Genomic DNA, 23,193 nt, shown 5'->3' on the forward strand with positions numbered 1-23,193 from the left:
TGGTATCCCAAAAGGTGGTCTTGGTTCAAAGGGACTGTCAGGCCACCATACTTCACATAAGCAATCAATGAATGACACACTGGATTGTACACCTTCTGTACTGGGAAGCACAGCAAGAATGGCAGTGGGCTCTGTCCTAAACTCATTGCCACTTATCTAGAAAGGAAGAACATGATCACAGATTGACTCGATCTGTGACAGATCCTGACAAGTAGTGTCTGGACCAGGGGATGGCAAATTAGATCTCTCTGGTGGGAGATGGATCTCTGCCCTAGACAATTGCTCTCTGCCCTCATCTGAAGAAGCTATCAGTCTGTTGCTTATAGCTTGAAAAAAAGATTGTGTTAGAAAAAATTCTTTCACCAGTGGATGGAGAAATAGTTTCCTGTACATTTATCCACTAGTTCATCTGGCAGCAAAAGTTCTAGAAAAGCTTAGGAGAGACAAAGATGATATAATGGTCCAGATAGGTATGTTTCTTAATTCTGTTGCAAATATCCAAATCTAATGCTACCATGGTGTCAGTTTGGCCTTGGATAATTGCTCCGAATCAGGACCCTTTTCTACACTGCAACACAGGAGCCCACTCGCAATGCTTTGGTTCCTAGCATCCATATGCATGATTTCTCTGGGCAGGCTGCTTGTGTACTTTTACTCAGATATCATCTACCAGAAAGACCTACATCTCAAGTGGAAAAGATTTATTGTGTGGTGTAATCAAGATCAAGTACACCCTTTTATTTGCCCTGCATGAAAACTGTTTCAGTACCTTTCTCATATGTCTGAGTGTAATTTAGTCTTACCATCTAGGCACATTTGGCAGCTATTTTGACCTGTCATGAAATAGTCAAAGGTAAATCAGTATCATTGTAACCTCATGTCAGGTTTGAATGACAGTGTTGACACTTTGGAAAGCTCCATTATAACAAGCCCCTGGTATAGTCATGTTGTCCTGATAAAGCAGATGTAAGCTTCTCTTGAGTCACTTACTTCCTGTGAACTTAAATTTCTTACAAGGAAGTTCATCTTGCAGGTGACTGTGACTTCAGCCTGCAGAGTGAGTAAACATCTGGATGTAGTGTCTGATCTATCTCTGTGCAGATTTTACAAGAATAAACTGGTGCTATGGACTCATTGGAGATTCCTCTCCAAATGTGTTTTTAGAGTGCCACCAATATCAGTCTATAATCCTGCTATCGTTCTTTCCATGCCAATCCCAGTGAGGCCTTCCTCCATATGATTGATGCTAAGAAGTTCTTGGGTTTCTATTTGGCGCAGACTACAGCTCCAAACTCCTCTTTTTATTTCTTTTGACAACAGTTTACTGGAAAATGCTATTACCAAAACAACAATATCTAAATAGACATCTGATCATATTTAACATTGCTATGACTTGGTTGGCATGAAGCTAGAAGGCTACAAGGTTTATAAGACTAAAGGCAGGTCTGCCACCCATGCCTATCTTATAAACATTTCCGACACAAACATCGACAAAGCGGCTGCATGTTGGATTTGGACTTAAGACAGAAATCCAAGTTTGCTTCTACAGAACTGGTTTCCAAGGCAGGGGAGGCCAGGCTGTTCATCATGAAAGAAATTGGGGAATGGAGGTAGGAGGAATGGTTGGTTTGAGTGATTTTGTTTTCTGGACCCTGGGAGGGAATATCTTATTTTCACTAGGCAACCTTTGGGGGTTGGTTACCTGTCTGAATGGAGCCTGTTAGTGAATTTCAGAGGCATCTTATCCTCCTTGCTTTTCCGGTAGCGTTGTTGTTGTTGTTATTGCTTCTCTTTGCAGATGTGCTCTCATTTTCTCTCAGTACCTTTCTTAAGTCTTTCCAGGAGTGAGAATGCTGCCTGGTGAGTGTCATTAGAGAAGACTAGTTTGAGAGTAACAGCCATGTTAATCTGTATTCACAAAAAGAAAAGGAGGACTTGTGGCACCTTAGAGACTAACCAATTTATTTGAGCATAAGCTTTCATGAGCTACAGCTCACTTCATCGGATGCACAAGAAGACTAATTAATTATCTTTAATTCTGCTTCTATGAAGCTACTACCTTGTAGGATTCTGGCTCACCCCCAGCCCCCTTCAGAATTTGGAATTTCTCTTTTGAGGTATTTTTCTCTTGGACCTTGGTGGGTGAACGGCCTCTAAGGCAGATCTTATGTTGATTATTTTAAACCGGCTATTCCTTGTGCGAGTCTGGTGTCTTCCGCCAATGAACGGAGTGGCATGTTCGGAGGGCAGCGTTTGTGAGTGACAGGGGCGGCCATGAGCGGCCAGTAGGGGGCCTGATTTATATTACACCGCCCGCTGCTGTCAGACAGTCCCAAGCCTTGGCGAGGAGCCTTCGCTGTGTCCCCCCAGAGCGTTGCCTCAGAGCGAGAATTAGGGGTGAGTAATGTCCCCTTGTTATCGGCTCACCCTCCCCTTTGCCCCGGCCAGCAGTGGCAGCGGAAGGCTAGCCCAGCCGCCCTGGGGCTGGCAGAGGCGTCTGGGTGGCAGCCGATCCCCGCTGCCGCGGTCATTCCCCTGTTCTCTGGCCGGGACAACTGCACCCGCCCGCAGCAACGCTAGCACAGGGCAGGCTTCAGCCCGACCCTCCCTCGCAAGCAGCAGGAGCCCGGCTCGGAGGTGCAGCAGGGGGAGCACGAGCCCGGCTCGGAGCAGAGACTAGGAACCGGGAGCAGCGCGAGGGTCTGGCGCCGCCGCCGAGCCTGAGGCGGCCGCGGCGAGACCCAGCACGCGGAACCGAGGATGTGGCGGCAATAGCTGGGCAGTCACCGCCGCCGGCCTCTGCTCCCTCAGCAGCCCTCCCGAGCTCCGGCCGCCGCGCGGCTCCTAGGAGCAGGAGCGGCGTGTGCCCGGCGGCGCCCGCGGCCAGCAAGCCCCCGCCCTCCCAGAGGAACGGGGCGCCGGCGACACGGGCCGCACCGGCAGCAGTAGGCTCTGGCGTCGGATGCATGCGCTACGCCATCCCGGTGCTGCCGAGGCCTGGACTCCGCTGGAAGAGAGCACAGTGGGGCGAGGAGGGGGCGGGCGATCCCCGGACACCGGCGGCGGCTCCATTATGGCTCAGGTTGGTGCGGAAGGGGCCTGTGCAGCGGACCGGGAGTCGGAGCGGAGGGAGGGTTGAATGCCCTCGCCGCGGCCCCCCCACTGCAGCTGCGATGGGGTAGGGGTGTCTGCATTCAAAGCACACAAATAAAAGCTCCTCTGATCGGCAGCGAGCCCGCCTGCCTGCCGGCCCCCTGGTCTGGCCTGTGCCCCGTGGGACGGGGAGTCAGGACCCTAACAGCAGGGGCTTGTTTGTTTCCTTCTGGCCTGCGATGATCATACTAACCCCGCCTCGCAATGGGGCAGCAGCAGGAGAGACTAGGAAACCAGGGAAGGAAAACTCTCCCGCACTTCCCTTCCTACCCCCGCCTGTAGGATGTGGAGGGCCCGGGATGGGTGTCCTTTCCGCCCCCCTGCGCAGCCCTGACTGCATGCAACTCTTTCACTGTGGTAGAAGGCGAGAAATCGTTTATATTCGCCCCTTTCCTCTTTTATCGTTTCTTTGGCTAGTAGATAATTCTAGTGTTTTGGTACTTTGTCCCTTAAGAAGTTCTGGCTGGGTAGGATTTTTTTTAATTGTGTTTAATCTGTATAAAAGAAAGTATTGGAAATAAATCAGAATAATTTCTACTTCATTCTCTTGGTAAAGTGACCAAGTATCAAATGTGGTCAGTTAATGTACACTTAGATGAACTCCTTGGCTTTTGTTGATCTTTTTTTCAGGTTCTTTGTGAGGACAACTCTTAATATTGCCCCAATGTTGGAAGAATTATCAGCTTTGCTAATTGAATGTTGTTTCCTCCTGTAATCTAGAAGTTGTTGGATGTGAGTTAGGAATATTTTACAGCTATTTCCTGGTACACATAGCTACTTAGGGATTGCATTTGAAGGACTTGCCAAATACATTTGGACACCATCATTTAATGCTCTGCAGAAACTTCACATAGGGCAGTGTGCTGTGTGCTTCTCTATGAGAAAAAGGATATGTTGTTACCATTCCTGCTGCAGAAACAAAAGCATACTCTTATCATAATAAGTGATCTGTTCTTCACTCAGCAAATATGCAAACTTCCATTAGCATCAGGAGTAGCTGTGTGTATTTTAAAGGGAGAATAAATCAAAATATCAGCACAGTGACAGTGAATTTTAATGTTGTAGGACTGGAAATAGCCTTATTTAATAAGAGTTGGCTAGAGAGACTGACTTAATGGGACTCCTTGCTAAATTTTGTATATTTAGGTTATTTGAAATCTAAGATCAATATTAAAATTTTTGCTGAATTCTGTTGAAAACTGCTTTTAAACAAGTATTCCCTTCATGCTAGTGAGTGAGACACTGAATGTGAATTTGACTACAAACTTGACCCCATACAGAAGTGACTACTAGATGTTTCTAGTCTGAGGCCTGGTCTACACTATGAGTTTAGGTCGAATTTAGCAGCGTTCTCAATTTAACCCTGCATCCGTCCACACGACGAAGCCCTTTTTTTCGACTTAAAGGGCTCTTAAAATCGATTTCCTTACTCTACCCCCGATAAGGGGATTAGCGCTGAAATCAGCCTTGCCAGGTCGAATTTGGGGTACTGTGGATGTAATCCGACGGTATTGGCCTCCGGGAACTATCCCAGAGTACTCCGTTGTGACCGCTCTGGACAGCGCTCTCAACTCGGATGCACTGGCCAGGTATACAGGAAAAGGTCTGCAAACTTTTGAATTTCATTTCCTGTGTGGCTAGCGAGACGAGCTCACCTGCACAGGTCACCATGCAGCGCTCATCATCACAGAAGACCATGCACTCCCAAAATCGCCGAAGAGCTCCAGCATGGACTGAACAAGAGGTATGGGATCTGATCGCTGTATGGGGAGACGAATCTGTGCTCGCAGAACTCCTTTTGAAAAGACGAAATGCCAAAATATTTGAAAAAATCTCCAATGGCATGAAGGACAGAGGCTATAACAGGGATCTGCAGCAGTGCCACGTGAAAATAAAGGAGCTCAGGCAAGCCTACCAAAAAATCAGAGAAGCAAACGGGCGCTCCTCTTCAGAGCCCCAGACATGTCACTTCTATGATGAGCTGAATGCCATTCTAGGGGATGCAGCCACCACTACCCCACCCCTGTGCTTTGACTCCGTCCAAGGAGTGGCAGGCAACACGGAAGCCGGTTTTGGGGAGGAGGAGGAGGTTGTAGATAGCTCACAGCAAGGAAGCGGAGAAACCGGTTTCCCCAACAGCCAGGATCTGTTTATCACCCTGGACTTGGACCCAGTACCCCCCAAACCCACCCAAGGTGGGCTCCCTGACCCTGAAGGCGGAGAAAGGACCTCTGGTGAGTGTACCTTTGTAAATATTATACATGGTTTAAAAGTGAGCGTGTTGAATGATTAATTTGGCCTGGCATTCGCAGCCAGTACAGCTACTGGAAAAGTCTGTTAACGTGTCTGGGGATGGAACGGAAATCTTCCAGGGACATCTCCAAAAAGCTCTCCTGGATGTACTCCCAAAGCCTTTGCAAAAGGTTTCTGGGGAGGGCAGCCTTATTCCGTCCTCCATGGTAGGATGCTTTACCACGCCAGGCCAGTAGCACGTAGTAGGGAATCATTGCAGAACAAAGCATTGTAGCGTATGGTCCTGGTGTTTGCTGGCGTTCAAACAACATCCGTTCTTCATCTCTCTGTGTTACCCTCAGGAGAGTGATATCATTCATGGTCACCTGGTTGAAATAGGGTGGTTTTAGTAAGCGGACATTCAGAGGTGGTCTGTTCCTGCTGGGCTGTTTGCCTGTGGCTGCACAGAAATCTTCCCCACTGCTAGCCACATGGTGGGGGAAGGGGTGAAGCCATCATCCCAGAGAATCAGGGCATGTGTATGTGTGTGGGGGGGGATTAGTTGGGTTTCTGCTGCACGTGAACCCAGAAACTGCAGCCCCTCTTTTTAAATTGCCAACCCATTTTCAATGGGCAACCCAACGGCTACTTCGTATGGAAAATGAGGGCACTGCTGTTTGAAGCCATTTCCACTTCTTATGAAGGTTAAAGAAACCAAAAGACTGTGGCTTACCATGGCTGCCTGCAAGCCGAATTCTGCTGCCCAGCCCTCCATGAGTGATGGCGGGCTGAAGATGGTAGGTGGCATCAGCTTGCTGAAAGAAGGCAGGAGTCAATGCTCAGGCTGCTGGAGGATCAAACTCATATGCTCCAGCGTATGGTTGAGCTGCAGGAAAGGCAGCAAAAGAACAGACCGCCGCTACAGCCCCTGTGTAACCAACTGCCCTCCTCCCCAAGTTCCATAGCCTCCTCACCCAGACGCCCAAGAAAGTGGGGGGGGCCTTCGGCCACCCAGCCACTCCACCCCAGAGGATTGCACAAGCAACAGAAGGCTGGCATTCAATAAGTTTTTTAAAGTTTTAAACTTTTAAAGTGCTGTGTAACCTTGTCCTTCCCTCCTCCACCATCCCTCCTGGGCTACTTTGGACAGTTATTCATCATACAAATAGGGGGATAAAGAAAGAATGCCTGAATGTGAAGCAACAATGGCTTTATTGCCTCTGCAAGTTGTAATCGAAGGGATGAGGAGAGGGTGCTTAGCTTACAGGAAGGTAGAGTGAACCCGGGGGAGGAGGGGGTTACATCAAGGAGAAACCAACAGAACTTTCACACTGTAGCCTGGCCATTTCTGAAACTGGTTTTCAAAGTTTCTCTGATGTGCACCACGGCCTCCTGTACTCTTCTAACCGCTCTGGTGTCTGGCTGCGCGTAATCATCGGCCAAGCGATTTGCCTCAGCCTCCCACCCTCCATAAACATCTTCCCCCTTACTCTAACAGATATTGTGTAGCACACAGCAAGCAGTAATAAGAGTGGGAATATTGGTTTCGCTGAGGTCTAACCGAGTCAGTAAACTGCGCCAGTGCACTTTTAAATGCCCAAATGCACATTCTACCACCATTCTGCACTTGCTCAGCCTATAGTTGATCAGCTCCTGACTACTGTCCAGGGTGCCTGTGTATGGCTTCATGAGCCATGGCATTAAGGGGTAGGCTGGGTCCCCAAGGATAACTATAGGCATTTCAACATCCCCAATGGTTATTTTCTGGTCTGGGAATAAAGTCCCTTCCTGCAGCTTTTGAAACAGACCAGTTCTTGAAGATGCGAGCGTCATGTATCTTTCCCGGCCATCCCACACTGATGTTCTTGAAACGTCCCTTGTGATCCACCTGTGCTTGCAGCACTATTGAAAAGTACCCCTTCTGGTTTATGTACTTGCTGCGTTAGTGCTGCAGTGCCAAGATAGTGATATGGGTTCCGTCTATGGCCCCACCACAGTCAGGGAATCCCATTGCAACAAAGCCATCCACTATGACCTGCACATTTTCCAGAATCACTACCCTTGATATCAGCACCTCAGTGATGGCGTTGGCTACTTGCATCACAGCAGCCCTCACAATAGATTTGCCCACTCCAAATTGATTCCCGACTGACCTGTAGCTGTCTGGCATTGCAAGCTTCCACAGGGCTATCGCCATTCGCTTCTCAACTGTGAGGGCTGCTCTCATCTTGGTATTCTTGCGTTTAAGGTCAGGGGAAAGCAAGTCACAAAGTTCCATGAAAGTGCCCTTACACATGCAAAAGTTTCGCAGCCACTGGGAATCGTCCCAGACCTGCAGCACTATGCGGTCCCACCACTCTGTGCTTGTTTCCCGGGCCCAGAATCAGCGTTCCATGCCATGAACCTGCCCAATTGACACCATGATGTGCACAATGCAGTGGCCCGTACTTTGTGAGAGGTCTATATCCATGTCCTCATCACTCTCGTCATCACACTGCAGTCACCTCCTCCTCGCCTGGTTTCGCTTTTCTTGCAGGTTATGGTTCTGCATATCCTGCTGGATAACACGCACGGTGTTTATAGTACTCATAATTGCCGCGGTGATCTGAGTGGGCTCCATGTTCCCAGTGCTGTGGCATCTGCGCTGAAAAAAGACGCGAAACCATTGTCTGCCGTTGCTCTGACGGAGGGACGGGCGACTGACAACATGGCTTTCAGGGTTGGCTTACAGGGAATTAAAATCAACAAAGGGGGTGGCTTTGCATCAAGGAGAAACAGAATGGCCCCCTCAAGGATAGAACTCAAAACCATGGGTTTAGCAGGCTATTGATTTCACGGAGGGAGGAGAAAATGAATACAAAACAAATCTGGTCTATTTCTTGTTTTGATCCACTTCATCCATCTTTATACATCTTGCTGGCAGCAGAGTGTGCAGTACGACTGCTGGCCATTATCATCTCCTGGGTGCTTGGCAGAAGACGGTGCAGTATGACTGCTGGCCATCATCGTCTCCTAGCTGCTCGTTAAAAGATGGTGCAATAGGACTGCTGGCAGGACTGAATCACCATGAAACGAAACTTAAAAGGGAAATGACCTGGCTGAGTCACTTCCATGTTTGCTCAGGCACCCCTGACCTCACCAAGGTCGGTTAAAAGAGCACCCTGGAGTGCATCAACAATGGCTACCAGTCATACTGCACTGCTGCCGCCAAAAGGCAATGAGCGGCTGCCGTGTGGCAATGCAGTACTGTGTCTGCCAGCACCCAGGCGACATACGGTGATGGTGAGCTGAGTGGGCTTCTCTGCTTGGGTAACCCAGGAAAAAAGGTGCAAAACGATTGTCTGCTGTTGCCTTCACCGAGGGAAGGGGGGCTTGACTATATGTACCCAGAGCCACCCGCGACAATGTTTTTGCCCCATTGGGCATTGGGATTTTTACCCAGAATTCAAATGGGCGGTAGAGACTGTGGAAACTATGGGATAGCTACTCACAGTGCAACACTCCAGAAGTCAATGGTTGCCTCAGTACTGTGGACGCATTCCGCCGACTAAATGCCAGATAAATGCACTTAGAGCTTTTGTGTGGGTACACACACAATCGACTGTGTAAAAATGCTTTCTACAAAACCGACTGCTATAAATTCGACCTAATTTCATAGTGTAGACATTTGCACAGCATACATAGCAAATAAATGGAAATAACTTTAAAAATCTAATTATGATAATCTGTAGTGGTCGTGTTAGTAGTAAGAAAATATCAGTTTTAAAGCCATCTGCTTTAAAAAAAAAAGGGGGGGGGTTGTGTGTTTGTTTTGTTTTTGCTTAAGGTCCGCCTATTCTGTGTCTGTGTTTCCTGCTAGTGTTGGAGGGTAAAGTTATCTCGGTTTGGGAGTCTGACCTTATAAGCGGACAAGGCACGAGTTTGGGTTGTTTTTGTTCTTGTTTTTTCTTTTCTTTTTTTTTTTTTTAAGTCAGCCCACTGAGTTAATCTGAACGCATTTGCACTACTATTTTGGGATCCAAAGGCAAATCCTATTCAATTTTTCATTTCTTGAGCTGGCAAGAGGTGAAAGTGTTACTGAGGTGATTCTTATTCCTGTAGAAGGGATTAAATTGTATTGCTAACAGTGGCATTGGAACAATTTTTATGATGATACTGAAAGACATTAAACAAAATTGTAAACCTCTATATGATGGAAACCACTTAAAGCCAGGGGGTCTGCTGCACCCCCACTTCCAGCACCCTGATTGGTAATACAGAAATCGGTTAACATTTTGGTTGTGAAAAACAACTCAAAAGGGTGCCTGGCTCTTTTTGTAGGATGCTAACGCAATCAGAATCAGTAAGGGATCAATTCTGCTGGAGCATCATTGCTATCTGTCATGCTGGAACAATTCTTGGTTTATGGAAGAGTGCATTAAGTGCTTTAACCTACCTGTATAGCCCCTGCAAAAAAATTCCTTGAGCCTGTTCAACCTGAAAGGGCTGTTCTATAAGAAGCAAATAAGAAATCAGACCTCAGTCATGTGTCTTTGAACTTTGTATGAATGAGGCATAAGCCTATCATCTTCTTTCCATCTGAATCTTAGTGACTACCTTAGTCATTTTCTGAACATCCACATGAGAGAAATACACCACCAATCTGCACCAGACAGGGTGCCTTAATTTGTGTTTGTTTTCATCCTTACTTCTGCTTTCCCCCCAAGTCTTTCTAGGTTTCTTTCACAGCATAGTTCATCTCTCATTCCAGCTTCCCTCAGTCCTTAAGTCCCACTGCTGCTGAAGTCGATGTAAGTTACGCCAACCCCCCTTTCCCCCCCGAACGACGAAGCTTACATCGACCTAACACAGTGTCTACACCACACTGTGTCAGCAGGAGATGCTCTCTTCCTTCCACCTTTCAGGGAGGTGGAGTACTGAAGTTCACGGGAGAACGCGCTCCCATCGATTTATCGTGTCTTCACCAGACCAGCTAAATTGATGCCAGTGCATCGACAAGTCCTCAGTACTGGCTTGTAACTGATTAAAATAATAGAACATGTGTTAAATAGTATTCTTTGAAAGGATTTAAATTAGTTTATGTGAAATGTAGTACTTTAAATCCAGTTACAGAAACTGACTGACATAGTGAATGAAAGGTATTAGTTATTTTTCATAGGGAGAATGAGATGCTGCATTTAGTGAAATTAATATGGTATCCTTAAATCTAGCTCAGGTAAAAAATACATAATTTATGTTGTCATTGTTAGAATTTGGCATGAATAGTAGTCTGTTATGATTGGGAGCATGCAAGGACTAAGCTAATGTAGTGGATGAATTGCTTTTTCTACCAGAGGATGGACCTTTTAATGTCAAGATTAAAATTAATTGCAGTGGAGGAAGTTAGAACTAAAGATTTTATTACCAACATCCTTTTTAAAAAATGTTATTTGTATGGACTAGTGCCCCTCATTCTTTCTTCACCTGTAAACCAAAATAATTTGCCTTCTCTTTTTATGATCGCAGACCTACCCACCTTTTTGTCCTTTGTCTCCCTTGTCGCAGAATTCTTTTGGGATTTTTGACTTAAAAAAAAAAAAAGCACAAAAGGCTGTAATGCAGTCCTACCAAATTCTACTCTCTCAATCAACCAAGGGGTGGGAGTTTAGTTATTTATTTTATGGGTACATAAAATATCATTAAAGCTTTCATTATCTTGATAGGGGCAGATGAACAGCGTTTTTTGTGTATGAGCAGGTAAATGCTCTTGACAGTTTTGCTAATCCACTGTTATATGTGATAAATAGTCAATTTAGTAAATTCATTGTGCCAGCCCACAAATGTCCAAAGAAGGCATTTACATTCAGTGCAAATTAGGGCTGTCAGACGATTAAAAAAAATTAATCGCAATTAATCACGCAATTAAACAATAATAGAATACCATTTATTTAAATAGTTTTGGATATTTTCTACACTTTAAAATATTGATTTCAATTACAACACAGAATGCAAAGTGTACAGTACTCACTTTATATTTATTTTTGATTACAAATATTTGTGGTGTAAAAAACAAAAGTAATAGTAGTTTTCAGTTCACCTAATACAATGTAGTGCAATCTCTTTATAATGGAAGTTGAACTTACAAAAGCAGAATTATGTACAAAAAACCCCCTGTATTAAAAAATAAAACAATGTAAAATTTTAGAGCCTACAAGTCCACTCAGTTGTGCTTCTTGTTCAGCCAATCGCTCAGACAAACAAGTTTGTTTACATTTGCAGGAGATAATGCTGCCCGCTTCTTGTTTACAATGTCATGTGAAAGTGAGAACAGGCGTTCGCATGGCACTGTTGTAGCCTGCATCGCAAGATATTTATGTGCCAGAGGCACTAAAGATTCATATGTCCCTTCATGCTTCAACCACCGTTCCAAAGGACATGCGTCCATGCTGATAATGAGTTCTGCTCGATAACCATCCAGAGCAGTGTGGACCGACGCATATTCATTTTCATCATCTGAGTCAGATGCCATCAGCGGAAGGTTGCTTTTCTTCTTTGGTGGTTCGGGTTCTGTAATTTCCGGATCAAAGTGTTGCTCTTTTTAGACTTCTGAAAGCATGCTATACACCTTGTCCCCCTCACGTTTTGGAAGGCATTTCAGATTCTTAAACCTTGGGTCGAGTGATGTAGCTATCTTTAGAAATCTCACATTGGTACCTTTTTTGTGTTTTGTCAAATCTGCAGTGAAAGTGTTCTTAAAAGGAACAACATGTGCTGGGTCATCATCCGAGACTGCTGCAACATGAAATATATGGCAGAATGTGGGTAAAACAGAACAGGAGACATACAATTCTCCTCCAAGGAGTTCAGCCACAAATTTAACTAATGCATTATTTTTTTAATGAGTGTCATCAGCATGGACGCATGTCGTCTGGAATGGTGGCCGAAGCATAAAGGGGCATACGAATGTTTGCATATGAATGTTTAGCATATATGGCACATAAATACCTTGCAATGCCAGCTACAAAAGTGCCATGGGAACGCCTGTTCTCACTTTCAGGTGACATGGTAAATAAGAAGTGGGCAGCAGTATCTTCCATAATGTAAACAAACTTGTTTGTCTTAGCGATTGGCTGAACAAGAAGTAGGACTGAGTGGACTTGTAGGCTCTATACTTTTACATTGCTTTATTTTTGAGTGCAGTTATGTAACAAAAAAATTCTACATTTGTAAGTTGCACTTTCACCATAAAGAGATTGTACTACAGTACTTGTATGAGGTGAAATGAAAAGTACTATTCGTTTTGTTTTCATTTTTGCAGTGCAAATATTTGTAATAAAAAATAATATAAAGTGAGTAAAGTCTACTTTGTCTACTGTGTTGTAATTGAAATCAATATATTTGAAAATGTAGAAAAACATCCACAAATATTTAATAAATTTCAATTGGTATTTAATTGTTTAACAGCGCGATTAAAACCGCGATTACTTTTTTTGAGTTAATTGCATGCATTAACTGCAATTAATCGACAGCCCTAGTGCAAATACATTTGAGTTCACATTGATTTTTCTTTTAGACAGCATATGTTCTTCTTGAAAATTTCATGAATTGCATGTTAACCAATGCTACATATTCACCAGACATAAATATGATATTACATTTGTTTTTTTCCTTATTGTAAGAGCAAGGAAGGGGTATGAGGTTTTGGTTTTTGTTTTTAAATTTTTTGATTTTGTAGAAAATATCATAACTCCCAGAAAGTGACTTTGCATCTGGGAAACTCTCCATACATCCATAGCAAAAATCAGTGGGTTTGATCCTGCAAACACTTACATGAGCAATCCCATTGACTACAATCAGACTATTTATGAGTAAGGACCATCTGTGAGAGTGATTCCACGGTCAAGCTCTGTGGCTCTGATTCAGCACAACACTTAAGCATGTGCTTAAGTTCCACTGAAGTGGAATTTAAGCACACACTTTGCTGAACAGAAATGCAGTTAAGCACTTGCTTAGTGTTTTGCTGTATTCGGCTCTATGCAGATCTTCTATTTGGCATTGAACAATTTTTCACTTTCAGGTACATCCTGAAGTAAACTGTATAGAAAACTACAGAATTTTTTTATTTCAAAATATGAAATTGGGAATTAAATAGAGATGCACACTCTCTCATTTCTAACTATGACTGCAGATATTTGTTACAGTAAATGCAATTTTATAAATAGATGTAGAAATGTCTTTCTTAATAATTCTTTCTCACAGGACAATGCATGAAGCATCCAACAATAAAAGTAACAGGGCCTACAACAAGGAAGCAGGAAGGGAGGAAAAGAGGTTTTTTTTCCCACTCTTTGGGGTCAGTGAGAAGTCGGGGAGCAAGATGTGTTTATTTTAAGCAGAAAATAGAAAACTATGACAGCACACTTCCTATGGCAAACACAGATGGAAATACAGGGAATTAATGAAACAGCTGTGGCTTCAGTTTGTAGGTAGAACACAGATTGAAATATGCCAAATATAAACACAGTGTGAGAGATGGAATAAAACCACATCAGTCACTTTAATCTTCACCAGATAATTCTATTTTATAGTCTGTGTTCAGTTTCCTTTTTTCATCACTCTTGGAAGTTTTGGAGTGGAGGATACATCTCAAAACAGAAATGTTTTATTGTTATACTTTTGTCAGAAACAGGATACAGAGAACTCCTCATCAACATTTTTATTTTCTTCCTTTGCAGGATTTGTATAAAGAAAACTAAAAGTAGTGTTCTGTATTTATTTTAATTTTGAGTGATTTATCTTGGATTCTCTTCCTGTCTCGAGAATCATTAAAAGGGGCAATTACAGTACCTCCAGCAACATATTTACCTTCTAACATTTTGGTGACTGTGGTAGCATCTTCTGATATTTATTTATACAATCGTCCTTCATATTAGAAACAACACAGTAGAGTTTTATTTTCTATAATATTCATCAATTGTGCAGGAACCTTCCTTGCTGTGATTTTGACATTTCTGAAATATGGAGCTGTCTTGTTAATCAGAGTCAACCCATTCACACTGATCAGCTCATGGCCTTTGTTTTATAAGTCTTCTTAATTTCCTAAATATGTCCCATTACCTGGCTTAATACAGGTTCTTTGGCCTTGGTGTACAGGATGTCAGATAAGATGATACAGTGGTCTCTTCTGGCCTGAAAATGCCTGAATCTCTCTGTTCCCCTCTGCCCCCGCATATGTTGTAGGTGAGTCTCCACTGTTCAAGCCACAGAATCTATGTAGTAACCCTGGCACTGGCACCGTGCACCTGCTGCAGCTGTGAAGTAGCAGCACAGAATGGTGTCCTGAATGGGGAGAGGGACAACCAAGAGACGGCAGCTTGATCTGGGGACAGGGTTTGGAATCCGCCCCGAAGGGGAAGCTGGAAGAAGCTGTTAGAGAAGAAGGAGGGAAGGAGAAGAATCTGGATGCTGAGCTAGTGGATGAACTGGAGCTGGGGTAGGAGGTGAGGTGATAAAAGTACAGGAGAGTAAAAGTAGCAGACTTCGAAGTGAGAAGAAGGAAAGTAGGAAAGGTTTCAGGTCACGTGAAACATTAAAAAATAGACTTGGGTGTGTGAGCAGACATTATTCAAGAAGGGAAGTAAAGGGAAATAAAATCTACCAACATACTAGAGAGTCTCAAGGGAAATAACTGAAAGGAAATATAATTGGTGAAAAAAGGAATTGATCAAAACGCTGTTATATGAAAACAGTAAATGAGAAACCCACCCAGGAATGACCTAAAGTACCTGAAGAGAGAGAGTGACTGTTTGAACTTCTGTTGATGGAATACAGTTCAAAGGTCCCTAATAGACAAGTGGGAGCCCATTAGGTGAAATACCCTGCTTTTGGATAAACTTGATGCAAAGAGGTACAGCCACAGGAACATCAAATCTAAGGAGCATTTCAAGCCAAAGAGAAGCAGAGAACAGGACAGAAAGAATGGAGCTGGATTTACAGCAAAGGAGAGGAAAAGTTGATTCTTCTCTGAAGTCACAGTATATTGTTGAGTAATCTCTTTTGTTCTTGTTAATGCATTTGCTATTTACTGCACAGAGTAAGGAAGATTAGCATGTACAAGTTTGCAAAAGTTAATGTATTGGTAACCTATAGTTCATTATTATCAGTAATAAGTACTTGGTAATGTGCTATATTACTTAGCCGTCTGGTACAATTTTTGGGTTTTCTCTGATAATTTTAAATTTTTAGAACTTCATCCCTTTTGTCTTGGTTTGCCTCTGCCTCTCCTTGCAGTTAGCAGAGTCTAGCCTAACTGGGTAATTGCAAATGGGAAGTGCAAAGCCAGAGATACCCATCTTAAAACAACGTAAGTCAGTCAGGAGACAATGCAGGAGAAAGTAAGAATGCTAACTTCAAGAACCTTAACTCTGTCCCACAATGATCACCCCAGATCAAGAGTCAGATTATACACAATTGTTGTTAGGTGTGGAAGCAGTTGATTTTTTTTTTATTGGTAAGTATCAGTAATCATCAATTTCACCATGTTGGAATTAATATTTGAAATTATTAATATTGATATGGAAGATCACCAAATACTAATTTAACCATAAATTCCTTTAAATTTAATAAAGGCCATATAGTATTTATACAACTGCTCTAAACATGCCTAAAAAGCCTAACTAGTAAGAAATTTACCAGATTCAAACAGTAACAAACCATTTATAAGCATTTTGATCAAGATACTTACAAATGGGCTAACCTCAGGGGTGCTTCGATCCACATTGGTTGGCTCCAGCATAGTCAAGCAGGTATTAGCAATAAACCCTTTAAAAGTTTACATTTTATACCATTTAACAAACATATGATGTCATTGCCAGTTTCTGACTTCATCTAAAAACCAATTGGAGACAATTCACGCTTATTTCCAGTTTTAATCCAGATAAGATTTACAGCCTCCTTTATTCCCAAGGCCTTTCCTTTCTTATCTCTTCCCCTCCCTCCCAATCGCCCTGCTTTACCAGCAGAACAGTGGGAAGATTTAGGCTTGTTTCTCTTAAGACAGTTTTTCATTGTCTTGTTACTATAGCTTTTTATTTTATTAGTTACTTTTACAGCCATACATTCTTCCCATCCACTACAAGTAATATTACTTCTTATTCTCACAGCCTTCTTTTACTTCCTGGTTGGGACCTTCTTTACAATACTTATATAGATCCTTAACCAAATTTAAGCAAACTTTAATTCTTTAATTTCGTACTTATCCTACACACCATATACACACAAACTGACCAAAACATTTCTATTGATGATAATCAAAATATTCAGATAGGCAAAGTAAGAAAAATGCTGCTTGAGAGCTTATTAGAGTCTGATTTAAGGCTATTTACTTTTTATTTTTTGGCAATTTGGGTTTCAGTGGTTATAGAGATTCAAAAAGTTAAAGCTTTATGTCTATTATTATAAAATTTATCATAAAATTGTCTTACCCCCACCCCAGTTCCCTGCAACTGTGAAAATAAAAATAGAAACAAATGCCTAAATAAACGTTGATATTATCCGTTGAACTTATAAAAATAAAAATTGAATTCTGCCATGCCTAACTATTGTACACTTCATTGCTTACAATGCCACCTAAATAATACAGGTCTCTACCAAAATTGATCATTTTCTAATATTTCTCTATTTTAGTGTTACACTTTTTGTCCAGTGGTCAAGGTCCCTGTGAATATGGTCATTTAAAGCTATATAACTATGTGGCTTGCCTAACTATACTTAGCTATTTAAGTGTGTCACACTTAGTTTTAGATAAATTATCCATGTTTTTAGACCTTTCTAAAGCCCATGGGCAAACTTTGAAAGTGCACAAGATCTGTGATACATGCAGCCACAGGCTATGGAAATAAGCTACACAGAGAGCGGTAGAATTTGGGTCTTCCTCACTTAGTCCTAATCCGATGCTTACTCTGTTAGACCACACTACCATCCTTAATGGATGTTCTTGTTGTCTAGGTAGCCTTATGTAGTCAAAGTTAAGGTGGTTGTTTCCCTTACTTTGCAACTTTTAAAAATAGGATCTTTTTGTGGGGGGAGATGGAGGTGAACAAAAAACACATGCCACCTTTTAAAACTCCTTATATTTGAAAGTGTTCTGATGCTTCAAGCATTAATCTCGAACTTTTCGACTATGAACGGAAATATTAAAAAGTTTTAAAATAATAAAGGTGGTTCTTGTTCCTGCTGGGGAAAAAATAAGTTATTGAACTGTTTAGAAGCTTACATGAGAATAGGAATGGGTGGAGTCGATGGCGATTTGATAGAGGAGCATGTGGCTAGTGAGTAGGATCAGCTGTCTGTATGTTCTGGAGGGAAATGGGTGAAACTGTGAGTGATAAGGAAGGCATTGTTAAAATCCAAATACCTGGAAGGTGAGTGGGGCTTCTTATAACCTGGATTTGTACAGAAGTTCATCTTATTTTTTATTCTTCATAACATTGTATTTAATAGGTCATTTCTCATTCTAACTGAAATAAATTTGAAAGCTGCAAACTGGTGTTTACCAAACATCAGTGTCTGAATTTCTGACTCAGCATGACAAGTAAACAGCAGAAAAAAACAATCAAATTAATAACTATTCTAATGTAAATGTTCTCATCAGTAGTTTAAATAGTAACATTAAAAGGATTCATGCTCCTCTCAAAAAGCACAGAAAACTGGTTCCTTTGGATTCATCAAGATCACCAAATGTGTGACTAAATGTGCTGCTGAAGGTGTTAGAGCTGATCATTAAGTATGAAACATTTTTAAGGCCAATGTTTCTGAAACATATACATGATAATTTTAAGTCTCTGCGAGGCCTTCTCACAGCTTTTCAATATTGGCTTTGTTTTAGAGCAGTCTGTCTATTTTAGACACTCAAAAAAGTTGCAAAGCTCGGTTTATTCATAAAAGCAACAAAGGCAAAAGTTGGACTTGATAAGGTTGCTACATTCCTTTATGCTAACTTTACCTTCAGTGTAGCACAATATTAGAGAGACATGATTGAAGTACTTTGTCCTAGAAATAATTCTGCACACAAATTTTAATTCTAATCCACTTCTAGATGCTGCAAGTGAAAAAATAGAAAATTAAAGGAATTACTCTAACATTAATGCAAGATGGTTAGTCTGTTTTGATAATGACTATAAGCATCCATTCAAATAAAAATGCTATTGGCTTTGCAGCTGAAAAGAAAATTGTCCAAGTTGCTAGAGATGCCATCTGGGAATGCAGAGTAAAGTATGGCTCTTTGCCACTTGTTCAGTCATCTCAGGATGAGAACATATCAGGTGTTATCATCCTATACTTATGATGTATAGGTGTTTACACATACTATTTAAACATTTCTGAAGAAGAAGTAACATTTAACACTCTAAAGCAGTGTTTCCCAAACTTGGGACGTCGCTTGTGCAGGGAAAGGCCCTGTATGTCCCATGGCCTGCGCCATTTCCTGCAGCCCCCGTTGGCCGGGCACAGCGATCAGCCAGACCTTTAGAAAGGTAAACAAACTGGCCAGGCCCGCCACAAGCCTTTCTCTGCACAAGCGGCATCCCAAGTTTTGGAAACGCTACTCTAAAGCAAGTTGTGAAATGTGAAAAATTTTTCTGTGACCATCACCTCCTTTATGGTCACCGGTCTGAAGAAGGTGGTCCAGATGACATTTGGTGGATCTCACAGGAAGATTATATCTCTGTTAGGGTTGCCAGTTTTGGTTAGATGTATTCCTGGAGGTTTCCTCGCATGACATAAGCTTTAATTAAAGATTCTTTAATTCCTGGAGAGGCCAGGATAATCCTGGAGACTCGGCAACCCTAATATCTACATTTATATCAGACTATATAAACATTTTGAAATTAGCACTGAAAAGTTTAGGACTTCGATTGAAACATAGTATATATTGTGCAAAGATGGAACTCAAGGCTCTAAATTTAAAAAACAAGCAAAGGTTTCCAAGAAATTGGACAGATGAAGAACATATTACATGATTATTATAGCCTCAGCAGAAATCTGATTTGATCAAATTAGTAACAAAAAATGAAGATGCTAAGGAAATACGATAACTGATACCAAATAAAGGTCATAGGTTGACTCCATAACAGGATAAAAAGGCTATGTGTCTCATGAATTGTCAGTCTGAGTTGGTTCCTTTTTTCTCCTAGCATTTAAAACCAAACACCTAAACCTGTGTGCAACGAATGTTGTGTTAAAGTTCCTTCCATCAAAATAGTGAAAAATAGCGGAAGACAGAACAGTTGAATTCAGAATTCTGTCAATTTTAAAAGGCCTGTATTCATGTACAAACAGCTTGGAATCAATTGGGCACGTTTTTAGCACGTTTAAATTAGGTAGTGAAAAAGTAAATAAGGCTTTGATCCAGCTCTCACATCTCTACATGTGTTCCCTTGCAACTGCATGAAGCCTCAGTGGAATCACTGGTGCCACAGGTGCTGGCTTCCTCCTTTCCATGGGGGTGCTCTGCTCCCGCTCAGTCCCTGCCGCCTCCACCCCTTCCCCCAAACTCCCACCCTCGCTCTGCCTCTGCTCTGCCCGAGGCCCCACCCTGTCTCTTCCCACCCCTACTCTGCCCCGTCCTGCCTCTTCCTGCCCAGTTTCACCCTCTTCCCCGAAGTGCGACCAGTCTCTGCTCCTCCCCTCCCAACCAGCGTCTCCCGCATGCCGTGGAACAGCTGATTGTGGCGGGCAGGAGGCGCTGGGAGGAGTTGATTGGTAGGGCCACTGGCAGACGGGAGGCGCTGGTGAGCTGGCTGCCGGTGGGTGCTAAGCAACCTCGCTACGTCGTTCAGACGTGAAAAATTCACCCCCCGGAGACATGTAGCTAAGCTGACCTTCGCCTCGATGTAGAGACTGCTAGGATGTAGAGACTTCTAGGTCAATGGAAGAATTCTTGAGGGGGTGGCTACCAGTGTTCCCTCTAATGTTTAACAGGCCGTGTGCGCAAAAAATTTGTTCTGTGCTGCCGCCGAAGCAAAAAAAGAAAAAAAAAAAGCCGGCGTGCCAAAGCCGGAGTGCTCAGGGTGTTTTGCCGTGTGCGCAGGGTTTAAGATCTGTGTGCAGGTGCACACGCGCACAGCTTAGAGGGAACAGTGGTACCTACTACAGTGACAGAAAAAGCCCTTCCGTTGCTGTATTAAGTGTACTCTGCAGTACTACACTGCGTAGCTCTGTTTTAGCCATATTTAGCTTGAGTCGATGGCTAGACGTCAATGAGACATATCAGACAGTTTGAGATTTTAGTTATAGCACATGAAGACGTTTCTGGAGTAGTGAGGTAGATCTGTGAGTTGTCACCATATAGATGCAAAAAGAACAGGAGTACTTGTGGCACCTTAGAGACTAACAAATTTATTTGAGCATAAGCTTTTGTGGGCTACAGCCCATTTCATTGGATGCATGTAGTGGAAAGTACAGTAGGACAATTTTATATACACAGAGAACATGAAACAATGGGTGTTACCATACACACTATAACGAGAGTGATCAGGTAAGGTGAGCTATTACCAGCAGGAGAGAAAAAAACAAAAAACAAAAAAAAACTTTTGTATTGAGAATCAGGATGGGCCATTTCCAGCAGTTGACAAGAACGTGTAAGGAACAGTAGGGGGGGAAATAAACATGGGGAAATAGTTTTACTTTGTGTAATGACACATCCACTCCCAGTCTTTATTCAAGCCTAATTTAATGGTGTCCAGTTTGCAAATTAATTCCAATTCAGCAGTCTCTTGTTGAAGTCTGTTTTTGAAGTTTTTTTGTTGTAATATTGCGACTTTTAGGTCTGTAATCGAGTGACCAGAGAGATTGAAGTGTTCTCCAACCGGTTTTTGAATGTTATAATTCTGATGTCTGATTTGTGTCCATTTATTTTTTTACGTAGAGACTGTCCGGTTTGGCCAATGTACATGGTGGAGGGGGCAGTGCTGGCACATATCACAGTGATAGATGTGCAAGTGAACGAGCCTCTAATAGTGTGGCTGATGTGATTAGGCCCTGTGATGGTGTCCCCTGATATGTGGACACAGTTGGCAACAGGCTTTGTTGCAAGGATAGGTTCCTGGGTTAGTGTTTTTTGTTTTGTAGTTCTCCTGTTCTTTTTGCGGATACAGACTAACATAGCTGCTACTCTGAAACCCACCATATAGATGGTAATTGAATTTGTGTTTGCTTAAGTTGCAAAGGGAGATAAGGTGTAGAGGGAGAAGAGAGGGGGACCAAGGACAGAGGCCTGTAGAACTCTCCCCGAAAAGTTGGAGGACTATCCTCCACAGGTTTCAGAGTAACAGCCGTGTTAGTCTGTATTCACAAAAAGAAAAGGAGTACTTGTGGCACCTTAGAGACTAACCAATTTATTTGAGCATAAGCTTTCTTGAGCTACAGCTCACTTCATCGGATGCATCAGGACATCCTCCACAGGACTCGCTGAAGGAGCAGTAGGAGACATAGGAGAAGCACAAGATTACAAGCTCGTGTAATTTACTGTCTTCTCTCCTCCCTTCATCGTTTTATGTATTTCTGCTCTTCAGACTCTTCTCACTGTGTTTTTAGTGGCTGTGATGGTAAACTGCTTCTTCAGAATTTAAATGGTGATTGAATTGCTAGGATTTTAGGACTAAAAATGTCAACTACTCAACTTGAGTTTTTTCAAGTTGTTATCCTATTGTATATCTTAAACCATTTTTAAAAACGAGTGTGGGGAAATATGTATTACACACTCTGTAAGCAAAAGAAGTGAAATCCTGTCCCTATTGATGTCAATGGGGGTTTTGCCAGTGACATTAGTGGGAGCAGGCTTTCACCCCAAATCCTTGGGATTGAAAGGCACTGCGTTAAGAATGACCCACCAAGAAAAATGCCCATTTGAGAAATTGCATGTATATTTTTTTATACTGTACTTTTATTCGTTGATTTTTTTTTCCCCTCTGAAGCTAAGGCAACAATAGTTCAAATTTTATAACTGTACAAGCCTACAGAAGTAAGCTTGGGCACTATTTCTCTGCAGTTGAGAGAGATACAGAAAGGAAAACTGCAATCTGTTTGAACCATCCTTAATAAAAAGAAGTAGAGTTCAGTGTATTGAAATATGTCTGAATCCTGTTCTCTGCCTGCCTGAAATCCAAAGAAGATTGGGAAAATAAAAGTCTCTGACAGTACTTTCATTCACTTAAACGCCTGGATTGTTCACGAACATGGTGGAGATAGAATTATTCTTCACTAACATTTTGTTAATCTATTACCTTCAAACACATGAGGAAAAGTTAGGAAAAATAGTGGATGTTGAGCTATGTGTGCTTACATTAAGAGGTACAATTAATTATTATTATTCTTTTTTTTTTTTAGTATAAACATGTTTTTGATTGCAGTAATGGAGAATTGGAAGACTGATTATTTCACATATTAAAATGGATTGTTTACCAGTAGAGGTAAGAAACAAAGATTCTTCTTCTAATAGTTTATTGACCCTCTTTTGTTACCTAACATCCATGCAACTCCTACTACAGCCAGTGAGAATTAAAGATGTAAATGAAAGCAAAATTTTGGTCCTTAGTATAGTATAGAATAGAATGATTGACATCTGAATGTAAGCATTTCCATTCTTAATGCTTAATACTATTGGATTTCAAAATGATCTTCAGATTTTACCTGTGTTAAAAGAACTAGACACAGTACAGTAGAACTTCAGAGTTTCGAACTCCAGAATTTTGAACTGATTGGTCAACCACACACCTGATTCGGAACCAGAAGTATGCAATCAGGCAGCAGCAGAGTCAAAAAACAAAAAGC

At 42.2% G+C, this 23,193-nt stretch overlaps 1 protein-coding gene across 8 annotated transcripts in view; it reads left to right on the forward strand.

The window, feature by feature from the left end:
- The first annotated feature begins 2,266 nt into the window (after window positions 1-2,266).
- The window catches only part of FAM135A (family with sequence similarity 135 member A), a 141,628-nt gene continuing 120,701 nt past the window's right edge, over window positions 2,267-23,193 (forward strand). For 2 of the 8 annotated variants that reach the window (XM_073336368.1, XM_073336371.1), the window contains exons 1-2: window positions 2,995-3,082; window positions 22,750-22,832. Coding sequence is in view for 3 of the 8 variants with exons in the window: in XM_073336375.1 (XP_073192476.1) it covers window positions 2,967-3,082 (116 nt within the window). In the remaining 5 variants the exon portion in view is untranslated. The other 6 variants (XM_073336367.1, XM_073336370.1, XM_073336369.1 and 3 more) reach the window with 5 other exon arrangements.

The sequence above is a fragment of the Lepidochelys kempii genome, chromosome 3 (assembly GCF_965140265.1).
Source record: "Lepidochelys kempii isolate rLepKem1 chromosome 3, rLepKem1.hap2, whole genome shotgun sequence".
NCBI classification, from domain to species: domain Eukaryota; kingdom Metazoa; phylum Chordata; order Testudines; family Cheloniidae; genus Lepidochelys; species Lepidochelys kempii.